A 14,803-nucleotide genomic window follows, 5' to 3' on the forward strand; every position below is an offset into this window, starting at 1 on the left:
GGTGAATGGGCCCATATTCACCTTTGATATTTCCAGCATTCATGGGATTCAATCCCAATTTTAGTTGATCTATTAATTAATGAGAACAAGCAATATAAGAGAATTCGTAAAGAACTTTCTAGTTCTTTAATATTTACCCATGTGAATTCTCTTTTATTTTTTGCACATCATACTTGAATTGATATGGCTAAACCAATTATGCCAACTGAATAAATTATCAATATTGATAAACTTCAGATTTACACCATGATGTGTGCAATTATGAATAAACTCCAAGTTTATTATGATATGGGTTTTTATATCAATAAATATCCACTTCATTGTGGTATTCTTTTGTTTATGTAGTACAAATTGGAGAATAAAGCGGGTAGCTTTTCACATACATATTACCCCGCTACAAGTTGTAGTAATAGAAGATATTAAATATTTCCTTTATTTATAGTCTCAATATAATCAACCGCTTTCGCGTATACTTTGAAAACTGAATAAGTTTCTTTGAGACTTACTACAACACAATACCTTATTGGTAATCAATTAAGTTTCTCCAAAATAGTATAATTGGCTCTTGCAGAGTTCTCAATTAATTTTGTAGTACCACATATTCATCAACACCCATATGGTGAATATCTCTTTTAAAGAGAAAGTTATACCATTATGGTTATGGTCAAAATTATATGCAAGATCCGTTTCTTGCATTACCGTTATTCTTTAATAATCACATTACCAAAATATTTTGGCGTACAATAGGTACGTGACCAATGACCATTCATGCCATAATAATGATATTATTTTCTTATATCATCTCAACTCTCCTTTTAGAGGTGAGTGTGGTATGTTCACTACCAATAGCATATTCATATTCTTCCAAGAATGAATATGTATTCATAAATAAGATGTTTTCACATTCACATCATGAATGGACCATAATCATCTATATGTGCTTTATAAAATATCATGTCAAATCGATGACAAATATTACTTTCACAGAGTGAAGGATTATTTTGAGAATCCTTATTATTCTCATTATCACAATGATGACGATTATAATTTCGTCTAATACCATGTCTACATCCATTGATACCTTCACGGTAATAATTTTATCTTCTTTCAGACTTATCACATACTGCTATCACATTCTCTTAAGGGAATGAGAATGGAGCAAATTCAATGGGATGGGTTTCCACTTCTTTGCCCACAATCATACATGAATTTGATCATGGCAAGGCATAGAATTTTACCACTTCAGGTGGTTATAATTTCTTACAAACTCCATTAGAGTTATAATCAAACTTTGTTGTCTTTGCTTGTATTTAAAATCAAATTATAGAATTTCACGAATTTAAAAGTGAAAAATAAAGTAAAATACTTACCTTAAATCCAGAATTTAATCATGAAGGAAGTTCATGGAACAATTGACAATCATTATGCTCAATCCCAAAGCTTCTACTCAATTGGTTAGAGTCTCGTGCTGATAACGTGTTATAAAATAATAAAAGAAGAAGAATAATATTGCAGAGAAAGAGAGAGGGGAAATTCTTATTGAATTTGGGATGAATTACAATACAATAGAACCCTCTATTTATAGGGAGAGGGTGACTTAGACACCAAGCAATGAACTCTAAAATCTCTCTAAATATAGACATTCACCATAAATACAATTCTATTTATAACATTATTAAACTTTTTTCAAATTTATGTCTATTTATAAACCTCCTGAAGTAGGTAACAGTCTCCTAGCTATTAAGACTCTATGTCCTGACAGTGTAAATGTAGAGAAAGGGTTCACTTAGCTATACATTAGAGTAGGGGCATTTTTGTCTATTTATCAGTTTGGTGATTAGTAGTTTGTTAGGTCGGTTAGTGGAATAGTTAATTATAGCTCATTTTGTTAAGCTTAGCTAGGTCGTATAAACGGCAATGTATAGAGTACCGTTTCATTGAGTTAGTGAACACAGATATTTCTCTCTTCTCCATTTCACTCCTTCTCTCAATTACATTGTCTTAGCTAACACAAAAGAAGGAGTAGATGGTGATATATGAATGGGAGGTTGGGACATGTGTCAATTGGAGTACTTCAAAAGTTATTTTCAATAAAATTAGACAATTGTATGTTTACTATAAATAAGTGCCATGTATGTCCACTTGCTAAATACATTAGACTTCCATTCTCTAGTAATAGTATTAAAACTACACAATGTTTTAAACTAGTATATGCTGATGTATAGAGTTCCAACCTTTGATGGAAATAAATACTTCCCAACTCCGGTAGATGACTTCTCAAGAATGACTTGGTTGTTTCTTTTGAAGCTTAAATCAAATATTTGTGTTGTGTTGAAACAATTTCTGAGTTATGTCAAAACTTAGTTTGACAAAGGAGTTAAAATTGTCAGAACTGGTAATGGAGTAGAATTTGTAAACTCAACCTGTGTAGAACTGTTTCAAGCTCTTGGACTGGTGCATCATAGAACATGTGTCTATACTCCTCAGCAAAATAAAGTAGCTGAGAGAAATCATAGACACATCGTAGAGGTTGCCAGAGCTATGAGGTTTCATGCACATATTCCTCTAAAGTACAGGGTCATTTTATTCTAGCTGCAGCTTATGTCATAAACAGAATGCCTTCTTCAGTCTTAAATAGTGCATCACCCTTTCAAAAGATGTATAATAAGAAACATTCACTAGAACATCTGAGAGTAATGGGATGCATGTGTTATGCCAAAGATGTACAAGTACATGACAAGTTTATGCCAAGGGCAATCCCTGCAATGCTAATGGGATATTCATCAGCCTGGCCTTGATACCTCAACCTATGATCCGTATTCGACATCTCAGAATGGAATGAACTTTGGGCACAACACAGAGATCAATCATGAAGAAATAGAGCCCTATAATGATCATGAAACAAAAATGTCCTACTGAAGATACATAACTTCCTATGGTAGATGATCTTGAAGAAGAGGTAGGTACATCAGGTCATAGTCTTGCTCAGGAACAAACACCTGCACAAGCACAGTTTCAAGGGCCTCGGGAGCAAACACCTGCACAAAATTTCTATTGGATGTAAGTGGGTATATAGAGTTAAATATAAGGCTTCAGGAGAGGCGGAGTGGTTCAAGGCCAGGCTAGTGGCTAAGGGACACTCTCAGAAGGAAGGGATTGACTACAGGGAGACTTTTTCCCTGTAGTCAAGATGGTAACTGTGATATCGGTGTTATTTGTTTGTGCTGCTAAGAGGTGGCACATCCATCAAAAAGATGTGTATACTGCATTCTTGCAAGGTGATCTATTTGATGAGATTTACATGGAGTTTCCACCAAGATTTAAGAGCCATGGGGAGTCACATGCAGTCTGTAGGCTCATCAAATTCTTATATGGGCTTAAATAAGCAAGACAGTGGAATGAGAAGCTTACTGAAGCATTGTGTACATTTGGCTTTTCTCAATATCAATATGATCACTCTTTGTTTGTCAAGAAGCTACCATAAGGCACTGTTATTGTGCTTATGTATAAAGATGATATGCTAGTAACTAGTACTAGCTTACAACTGATAGAAGAAACGAAGACAGCTTTGCAACAAACCTTCCAGATAAAGGACTTAGGAGAACTAAAGTATTTTTTGGGGATAGAGTTTGCCAGGTCTGAGAAAGGAATCCTAATGCATCAAAGAATATATGCATTAGAACTCATCTCAGAACTTGGACTTGGAGCAGCTAAGATAGCAAAAACACCTTTGGAGATGAATGCAAGGTTGATTACACAGGAGTATGATGACCATCTGAAGACTCAAGAAAGTGCAGAAGATGAGTTGTTGCTTGATTTAGGAGCTTATCAAAGACTAATCGGGAAGCTGTTGTACCTAACAGTAACAAGACCTGATCTAGCATTCTGTGTACAGACCTTGAGTCAGTTTTTACAGCAACCAAAAAGATCACACATGGAAGCAACTATGAGAATAGTCAGATATGTGAAAAACCATCCTGGCCAAGGAGGGTTACTATCAAGTAATAACAAAGGCACACTAGAAGCCTATTATGATGCAGACTAGGCTGCTTGTCAACATTCTAGGAAGTCTGTAACAGACTTTCTAATAAAAGTAGGAGATTCCTGGGTATCCTGGAAGTCCATGAAACAAGCCACTGTCTCATGAAGTTCAGCAGAGGCAGAATATAGAAGTTTAGCAGCTACAGTTTCAGAGTTAGTTTGGCTAACTGGTTTAATAAAGGAGATTGGATTTGAAGTTAAGTTACCTGTTGATATTACTGTGATAGCAAGGCAACAATGCAAATAGCTGCCAACCCTATGTTTCACGAGAGGATCAAACATATTGACATAGACTGCCATTTCAAAAGGGAGAAAATGTTGTTGGGATTAGTCAACACCAAATATGTAGGAACAAGGGATCTCGTGGCAGATTTGTTGACAAAAGGCTTTAAGGTTCAACATGAGTACTTAAGTTCCAAGCTAGGTGTGTTGATGTGTTTGCCCCACCTAACTTGAGGGGGAGTGTAGAGAAAATGGTCATTTAGCTGAACATAGAGCAGGGAAATTTTAGTCTATTTATCAGTTAGGTGGTTAGTAGTTTGTTAGGTCGGTTAGTGGAGTAGTTAATTATAGCTCATTTTGTTAAGCTTAGTTAGGTTGTGTAAATAACAATGTATAGTGTACTGTTTCATTGAATTAGTGAACACATAGTTTTTACAATATCAAGTTAATTAAGTTGACCTAGAAAGATAGATAACTCTTCGTATCAAGTCTGTTACGTTGACCTAAAAACAAAGAATATGTTATCACCGATTTAGTTGCACTACCAGTGCTAAAATTCTTGTATTATTGTATATAACTTAAATGCATGCAACTAATGGCCTTAATTAAGTCGTGGCAGCCCTGACCGTACCTCTTGTTTTCCTAAGTTCATTTGTGTCCAAAGAATTTTTTTTGGTTTCCATCTTGTGTCCGGTATTCGTATTGGAGTTCGACTATATGCGGATTTGCGCCGTGTAAGACCCAGTTAGGGAGGAAGGGCTCTCAAACAAGATTTTTCTCATACCTAAGGCTCGAACTCGAACCTCTGATTAAGGATAGAGAGATCCTATACATACCATCACAACCGATGTTGGTGTGCCCAGAGACTCATTACCAGTATTTAGCAGGACCGATAAAGTAATGGCATTGATCCTGGAGCACCCATTGTATTTAGTAGGGGCATCTTTCCCACTTGTTAGTTGTTTCATTGATGTGCTTCATTTCTTCTTGCATTTTAGGAAATATACATTTTTCTAGGCATTATACTACCTCTTCCTTATCTGCCAAAGTGCCAATCAAAGCCATGATGTAATATCGAACATTTTGTCTCATAATTTGTCTTCCCTTTTAGTAGTTGAAGAATATTTTCTTTCACATTCATAAACAAAGTAATTGGTTGTAAAACATGAATATGTGCCACTAAGGAGATTAGTGACTAGTTGTAGTGTGTTTATTATCTTTGTCATCGGGTATTACAGTATTTGTTTTATTGAACTGAGCAGACTAGAATTGAATCGATTCTCGACTTAACAAACAATATGTTATTTGGTTAATTTTACTTACAATCAAGAGTGGTATATTTTACTAAAATAAAGATGTTTAACGTTAAGAGGTCAAGTTAAAGAAAAACACTGTAACTTGTATAAGTCCCTTGCTTCTATAATGTACTATTATTCAAAAAGAAAATGCTGATCTGCTCAAGTCTTAATTTGTTAAATCCCTTCACCTTTCTTAACATCTAAACTTAGTAATCATTCTAATGCGCCTAATCCCTATCATTTAATAATTGACGAGTGCTACATGTTAGAAAACTGTATTTGTAAAATAATTCTGGAGAAGATAAAATAACATATAAACAAAAATGTAAACGAAACAAAATTTAATCCGAGCTCACTGGATTCACAGTGTTTCCTTAAGGAACTTAATCCCTTCCTAGTACCCAAGTTTGGATATTATTTCCTCTCAGGATAGAACGTATTACACACTGGTGTAGCGGTACTTCAAACCCCCAGTGTTTCAGCGAAGACAATGATCGATAGCAAATCACACTTACAATTGCTTTCTTTGTAGTTAAAACAATGCAGAAGAATGGAGGAGAATTCAGAAATTCGTATGGAAAATCTGAGAGAATGGACTGCTATTTATAGCCAATAAACGGGGAATTCATAACGCGGAGGAAACTTAATCTTCCGTTACAAAAACAGAATACGGAAAACGGACACTTAATTTTCCGTTTACAAAAAACGAATATTTAAATATTAACAAGCCGAGCCCGAGCCCGAGCCGAGCGATGATGGCGTGAGACTTGCCTTCTTCTTAACTCTTTAAGAGCTAAAAGAAGAGCAATTGTATATATACCCATCAAAAATCTTTTCCTCCTCCAATATGGGACAATGTCCCTGTGTCAAAGAAGGAAACTCAAATATTTAATTTTTCTTCCACGACACATTCACCCTCTTTTAAGCTTATTTTAGCTTAAAAAACCCAACACTACATATTCGGCCGACCTACTAAAATATTACTAATTATTTTGCCTTAGATGTCTGATAGTAGTATTTGTGAAATACAGTGAAAGAGCTAGGTGTTGCTGCGGGAGCTGGTCTCTTTTTGGAACCTGTACAAATATCGAGCAAGAAAGATTTGGGTATAGTTCTTTTGCTTATAATATATGTTCATTATTGGAGATCCTTAGTACTAAACACTTGCATCCTTATGGGATACCCTAAAGCAGAAGAAATTTATAAGGAACTGGACTAATGGCTTGTGTGCTTGACTGAGTACTTATAATTAAATATTAAGTGATCAGGCATTGGATAACGAAGTCATATGTTCATTTGATGAGAAGCGTTAACTTTTCAGATCATTGTAAATTAGATCAATCAAACAATAAACTGGTCTTTGAAAAGCCAACAATATGTTTAATCATTTAATTGATTATGTTTATTCATCAGTTATGTTTCTTCATGAATTTAATGGCTTTAAGTATTTCTTGTTTGATCTCAAATTCCGAATTTTTTTTTTCTTAATGTCACGACCCAATTTTCATTATAAGCCATAATGGCATCCAACGTCGCCGTTAGGCAAGCCAATGGTGAACTACCCATTTAATTTAAAGTCTTTGATTTTTTATTTAATAAGAAAACAAATAGTAAGTGAGCGTATTAATGTAAAGCATAAACTAAACGTGAAAGTGAGATAGTGAATTAAATAATCAAAATCCATGAGTGTCTACTAGAATTCCCAAAATCCGGCGTCACAAGTGCACAAGCATCTAGTAGAATATACAAAACTCCCTAAGAACTACTGTATCAAATAGAACAGACAGAAATAATAAACATACCAAGAGAAGGCTCCGGGTGCTGTAGAACGGAGCATGGGAAGCAGCTCAACACTAGGTCTCCGGGAAATGCAGATCCGCACCTGGACGAACTCCAAATGTACCTGCCTTAGAACTGCACAATATGTGCAGAAGTATAGAGTGAGTACGTAAACAACGTGTACCCAGTAAGTATCTAGTCTAACCTCGAAGAAGTAGTGACGAGGGGTCGACATCGACACTTACCAGTGGGCAATGTACCTGATGTACAAGAATATTAAATAGGCATGAAATACAACATCAATGCTGGAATAAGAGGCAATAATTAAATATTCTTTAACAAAATAACAATTAAAAATTTCCAAATATCACATGCTAATCTCAACAAGTAAGGGCCAACATGTATATATAAATTCTCAAGTCATGAAAGATATATCAAGTATAATCGGACTCCTAGTGACAGCACGCACGAGTTATGCCGAGGTCGTACGACCCGATCCATAATAATCGTGTACATACACTACCAAGGTCGTATGACCCGCTCCATGGACGCATCCCATAATATATATAAATATTGCCAAGGCGTTTGGCCCGATCCACATGAATAGAGAAACTCTTCGGATTACGAATTTTGTATTTACAACTCCAAGATAATCCCATAAAAGAATATAGAATTCCACCAATAATTAAACATTCCGCCAAATCTCTAAGTAATGAAGCTCGATTTAATATTCTTTAACCAAATTTTTACTTATTAATACAAGCAATTAAACTAGCAAGTTGAGTTCAAATAGTGCAAGCAATATTATAACAAAAGCCTATGTTTACCCGTACATAACATAAATTTTAGCTACGCACGGGCTCTCGTCACTTCGTGCGTACGTAGCACCCACAATTAGTAGCAAATAATAATTTAAACACGTATGGGGTTAATTCCCTCTTACAAGGTTAGGCAAGAGACTTACTTCGTTTTCAAGTCCATTTTCCGGTCAACGAATCACTCTAAAAGCCTCAAGTCGGTGCTGAACAATCCGAAACTAGCCAAAGGTTGTACAAACTAATTGTTAGATCAAATTTAATGATGAAAATAATATATTTGCTCTTTGTATAGGAACTCTTGGGTAGCTGTCAAGATTGGCGAAATCAATCAGAAGGAAAGGAGGCACGATTAAAAGAAGAAGCAATCAATCATGAAGATACTGACGGGATCAATCAAGGCTTAACTAAAGGAAACAAATAAATCAAGATCTCGCTAAATATTCAATCAAGTGTCTAATTATGGAGGATCAAGATTTCGGGCCGTTGCAGAACATCCTTATTCTTGGAAAGAATCAATCTCTTTCCAAGGATCAAATCTCTTGGGTTGGCAAATCTTTCCGGAATTCAAGCCTCTCTCAAAGTATTTAAACCTGTAATCACACCTTAGCAAAATATACTTTGATCGAACCAAATACCCTCTCTTTATTTTACTACAGACAAACATTGTAGCTCTCTAAGACCTGCTGTGTAACAAGTTAGAGAAAAAAAGAGAGAACAACACTGGTGAGGCATTGTATCAAAAGAGACGAGTGATATAGGAACTGAGCTATCACATCATTCTCCTTGTACTCGAAGAAACTCATTCACTAAAGAGAACTCCCTTGCAACCCAAGGGGACTGGACTAGGATTCACATTGAATCCGAGGCCAGTATAAAATTTTTGGTGTCTTTAATTCCTGCATTTAATTTCAGCATCTTATATTCTGTTGTTACTACTGCTAGTCTATTACATCTAGTCGACTAATTGAAAAACTAGTCAACTAACAGCGATTGAGTTTAAAAAATAAACAATTCACTCCCCTCTTGTACTTTCAATTGGTATCAGAGTAAGGCTCGTATTTTTCTTTTGCTTAACAGCTTGTGAGAAAAGATTATGGCAAATCAAGTTATCATAGGAGCTCTCTTCCAGGAAGGAACTTCACAAGTTAGGCCACCATACTTCAATGGACAACATTTCTCCCACTGGAAAGTGCGTATGGAGATATATGCCAAGGCATATGACGTTAAAGTTTGGAGAGTAATCAAAAAGGGGAATTATCCCCTGCCAGCTGCCGCTCAACCACTTGCTGATCCTGAAGATATAGATTCATATACAAAAGAGTAGATGGAAGTGGTACAAGTTAACAATAAAGCAAGAAACCTGCTTTATAATGCCATAAGTGCTGAGGAGTATGAGAAAATCTCTAGCTGTGACACAACCAAAGAGATGTGGGATAAGCTTGAAGTTACATACGAAGGAACCAGCAAGGTAAAAGAAACACATATCAACATGTAGGTTCATGACTACGAACTCCTTTCAATGAAAGAAGGAGAGTCTATTGAAGAGATGTTTGTAAGATTCAGCAAAATAATTAGCGATCTAAAAGCCATTGGCAAACCATATACGAGTGGTGATCAAGTTAGAAAGATTCTCAGAAGCCTACCAACTACGTGGCAGACCAAAGTAGTCACACTTGCATCTCAAGATCTAAATAAGTTATCCTATGATGAACTACTCGGAGAACTCATAGCCTTTGAAAAGACACATCTCAAGAAGGCTAATCAAGAAGAGAAAAAGAAAACAGCCGCATTCAAGGCCTCAACTGAAGTAGCTGAAAATGACATCAATGATGATCCTGAAGCCCTTCAAGAAGAAATTGCTATGCTGTCAAGAAACATGGATGGTTTAATGAGAAGATTCAGGAATACGAGAAGAGGAAGAATCCCACCTAGGCGATCCGGGAAATACAACGAACAAGACAAGAATGATGGAAAATGCTATGAGTGTGGAAGATTTGGACACATGCTGAGTGCTCGGATCTAAAAAGAAAAATTTCTTGAGGCTTTAACAAGAACAAATCTTTTGGAAGTTGGAGCGATGAAGACAGTTCAGAACACGAAGAGATAGCTAATCTTTGCTTCATAACGATTCTGGAAAACGAGATGAACAAATCCTCAGGATCCTGGACGGACGAGAACATTTCAGATGACGAATGCAAAGATAACAATGAGAACTGTTTCATGGCACGAAGTGAAACAAGCGAGGTAAGATCTTATAACTGTGAAAGATGCAATGAATTGCAGGATATTCTTGATTTAACTTTGAAAGAGTCTCAAAAAATGATGAATGAACTCAAGAGACTAAATAAAGAAGTAAAAGACTGGAAGCTCAAACATGAAGTATGTGAAATTGAAAAGGAAGTACTTCAAGAAAAGCTTGAGGAGTTGCAAATGCAACTCAATGGCATGCGCAAATCCACCAGTCATAGTTCTGTCAGGTCAAACCATGTGACTTACAAGTCAACTGGAAAAGGACCAGTTAGAACAAGATCCACTAGTACTAACACTAATGAAAGACCTAAAAATGGGTCAGGAGTTACGTGTCACTACTGCAACAAAAGTGGACATAAATATTCCTTTTGCCGCTTTCGTAAAGCAAATGTTTCAGGATGGGTTTGAAAACCAAAAAATAATTCTGAATCTAGTAATACTAACCCACAGGACCCAAGCAAGCTTGGGTACCTAAAAGAAAGTAATCACTATGTTTTGTAGGAACACCACAGAGTAAGCCGCAAAGGAAAATGGTACCTAGACAGTGCGTGTTCCAGTCACATGACAGGTGATAAAAACCTGTTCAAAAAAGTTATAAAAATTGATGGAGGAAGTGTTAAGTTTGGGGATGACTCAAAAGGAAAGATAATTGGTACTGGAACAATTCCCTTCAACAACAACTGTGATATCACTGAAGTTTATCTCGTTGATGGACTCAACTACAATCTTCTGAGCATAAGTCAACTATGCGACTCAGGATATGAGGTAAATTTTAAGAAAACAGGCTGTGCTATTGAAGATGAGGAAGGTAAAATAGTCCTCCCAGGTAAAAGGTATGGAAATGTTTATATTCTTGATGGTTTTGAAAAGATAGATGGTCTCATTTGCTTAACATCCATGCCTGATGATCCATGGTTATGGCATAGGAAACTTGGTCATGCAAGCATGCAATTGATAGAAAAATTGTCCAAGCATGAGTTAGTTGTTGGTCTACCCAAACTGAATTTTTCTAGAACACATATCTGTGATGCTTGTGAAATAGGAAAACAAACCAGAAACTCTTTAAGAAATAAAGATATTGTGTCTACTTCTAAACCTTTGCAATTGCTTCATATGGACTTATTTGGGCCTACTAGAACTGCTAGTATAGGAAGAAAAAGATATGCTTTTGTTATTGTTGATGATTATTCACGTTTCACTTGGGTGATTTTCTTATCTCATAAAGATGAAGCATTGAAATTTTTTGAGATCTTCTGCAAAAAGGTTGAAAGAGAAAAAGGGATATTTGATTACAACAATCAAGAGTGATCATGGAGGAGAATTTGAAAGCAGAGCATTTGAAGACTTCTGTAATGATCAGGGATATACTCATAACTTCTCTGCACCACAATCACCTCAACAAAATGGAGTTGTTGAAAGGAAAAACAAAACCCTCCAAGACATGGCAAGAACCATGTTACTAGATCATTCACTGCCAAATCACTTCTGGGCAGAAGGCGTAAGTACAGCATGTCACATTCTCAATTGATGTCTCATAAGGCCCATTCTGAAGAAGACTCCTTATGAATTATGGAAAGGTAAACATCCTAATATTAGTTACTTTCATCCCTTCGGAAGTAAGTGTTTTATTCACAATAACGGTAAGGACAATCTTGGAAAATTCAATCCAAGAAGTGATGAAGGTATTTTTCTAGGCTACTCATTAGATAGTAGATCCTTTAGAGTCTATAATAAACGCATATTATGTGTGGAAGAATCTGTACATGTTATATTCGATGAAAATAACCCCTCGGTCGAGAAAAGAATTACTGTATGTGCTGAAGATCAAGCTCAAGAAATTTAGGAGACAAGCAAATCTCAAGAGTGAACTGATAAACCTGATGCTATGAAAGAGTCAACTAATGAAGTCAGAAGCAGTGTACCAGATCATCCGAAAAAGTCGACTACTAATGTTGTTCGTCCAAATGAATGGAAAAGCGAACCTGAGTATCCTCATAATTCATCATAGGGGATCCAAATGAAGGAATGAAAACCAGGGGAGCTCTAAAAAAGAAAGCAAACATAGCATTAATCTCTCAGATTGAACCAAAGAAGATAGAGGAAGCTCTAAAAGACTCAAGTTGGGTACAAGCAATGCAGGAAGAGTTAGATCAATTTGGCAAAAATCAAGTGTGGAAAATGATACCCAAACCTAAAAATGTTTCTGTAATTGGAACAAAGTGGGTCTTCAGAAATAAATTAATGATGATGGAAAAGTGGTAAGAAACAAAGCCAGATTAGTTGCTCAGGGTTATTCACAACAGGAAGGAGTTGACTATGACGAAACGTTCACTCCATTAGCTCGTCTGGAATCTATACGAATTCTTCTGGCATATGCATCGTTTAAGGGATTCAAGCTGTTTCAAATGGACGTCAAAAGTGCTTTCTTGAATGGATTTATTGAGGAAGAAGTATACGTGAAGCAACCTCCTGGATTTGTGAACTCAAAGTTTCCCTACCATGTTTATAAGCTCACCAAAGCACTATATGGACTAAAGCAAGCTCCACGAGCATGGTATGATAGACTTAGTTCATTTCTTATTGATCATGGCTCTACAAGAGGTAAATTAGACACTACCCTGTTTATTAAAAGATCATCAGTAGGTAATCGCATTATTCAGATTTATGTTGATGATATTAGATTTGGTAGTGCTAACCCTCTTATGTGCAAGGAATTTTCAAATCTTATGCAAAGTGAATTCGAAATGAGCATGATGGGAAAGCTAACATTTTTCCTTGGACTTCAAATCCAACAATCTGAAGAAGGAACGTTTATATGTCAAACCAAATACACAAAGGAATTGATTCAAAAATTTGGCATGAGCAATGCTAAAGCCATTGGCACACCAATGAGTCCTTCAACGAATCTAGACAAAGATGAACAGGGAATCCCTGTTGATAAAACTAAGTATCGTAGAATGATTGGCTCACTACTTTATCTAACTACAAGTCAACCGGATATTATGTTCAGTATTTGTAAATGTGCCAGGTTTCAGTCAGCTCCTAAGGAGTCACATCTGACTGGAGTAAAGAGAATCATTCGCTATCTTATTGGAACTATTTCTCATGGACTATGGTATCCTCGCTCTAACTCTTTTAAATTAGAAGGTTTTTTAGATGTCGATCTTGCAAGTGATAAGGGAGATAGAAAAAGCACAAGTGGTATGTGTCAATTACTGGGGAAGGCATTTGTTTGGCTCAAAAGTTAACGATATACTTTGTAAGCGATAAAACAATCAAAAATAGAAAAGGGGTAAATCGTAATCAAATATAATAAGCCTAGAGATGCAAAGATGATAATATTGTTTAGATCTAATATTGCAAAGTGATAATGTTTACCAATAAGATATTTTCGTTAGAGGTAGAGATATAGAGAGAGAAAGCCAGAAAAATGAGAGAGTTGTATTAGATCAGATCCCCCCTTTTACAATGTGGAGGTCTCCTTTATATAATAGGAGACCTTCCTCGAAAGAATCAAAAAGTTACAAAAATAGGTAACGTCTCCCTATCGTGGACGCTGAGTTCTAAACGATGTCGCTTTTGTCCTCACGGCCGAGTCGTCCCCGCTACGTTGGTCGGCGTACACTCATTGGGAGTACCCACTGGCGTAGAGATACTGAGGGTCAAATTTGACCCTATACAGTTAGTCCCTCCGCTCGTTGGAGACGCGTTCGGTGGGCGTCTTCGACTGGCGGAAATACGAACCTCGGCTTAGGAGAATTTGACCTCGACCAGGGGCGGCAATATGAATGAAACATATGACGTTGTTGAGCCGCTGACGCGTGGCTTCCTTTTTGGAATGATGTCATCGCCTGTATGCATCATCATTATATTTGCCCCCGAGGCGGTTCAGAGGATGAAGTGACGTTTTGGTTTCCGGCGCACGTTTTGAATCATGACTCTTCGATTCCTATGCAACTTATCCTTATAAGTATGAGAGAGGTTTGATCTGATTCCACTTTAAGCCGATGAAAAGTATTTTCTGATACACTCCTTTGCCTTCCTTTCTTGCAACCGTTATTTCGTGAGGGACTCTCCCACTTCTGTTGAAACCACACTTCCTATCGTCAGTGCTTCGTTTCTCAAGTAGCATAATCATGACAAAACGCGGACAGAATAATAAAAAGGCCAAAGATAATGCCCCGTCTAGGGTTTCGCCATCTTCCGGTGGTGAAGGGGAAAAGGCGGAGAAGGCCCTTGTTCCTCTCAGCGTAGACAATGTCCTTCCGAAGGAGACGCACGTTCGCAGGGATTTTCCAACTAAAAGCCCTGATCTTCCCTGGGAGCACAACGTTTTACTACAATCCCATTTAGATGATCTGCGAGAGACGCACCATATTCCGGACCACGTGGAAA

At 36.7% G+C, this 14,803-nt stretch overlaps 1 protein-coding gene across 1 annotated transcript; it reads left to right on the forward strand.

Annotated features, from left to right (window-relative positions):
• The first annotated feature begins 3,190 nt into the window (after positions 1-3,190).
• Positions 3,191-4,045, forward strand: LOC109218551 (uncharacterized mitochondrial protein AtMg00810-like). The gene is made up of 2 exons (XM_019382927.1): positions 3,191-3,350; positions 3,513-4,045. Exons 1-2 carry the CDS (start codon positions 3,191-3,193, stop codon positions 4,043-4,045), a joined length of 693 nt encoding a protein of 230 aa, XP_019238472.1.
• Positions 4,046-14,803: the final 10,758 nt, after the last annotated feature.

The sequence above is a fragment of the Nicotiana attenuata genome, unplaced genomic scaffold (assembly GCF_001879085.1).
Source record: "Nicotiana attenuata strain UT unplaced genomic scaffold, NIATTr2, whole genome shotgun sequence".
NCBI lineage: Eukaryota > Viridiplantae > Streptophyta > Magnoliopsida > Solanales > Solanaceae > Nicotiana > Nicotiana attenuata.

Coding starts and splice junctions, on each gene's coding strand:
- LOC109218551 (XM_019382927.1), top strand. CDS start 3,191: ATGGTAACTGTGATATCGGTGTTATTTGTTTGTGCTGCTAAGAGGTGG. Junction 3,351..3,512: donor TGGGGAGTCACATGCAGTCT/GTAGGCTCATCA, acceptor TTATGTATAAAG/ATGATATGCTAGTAACTAGT.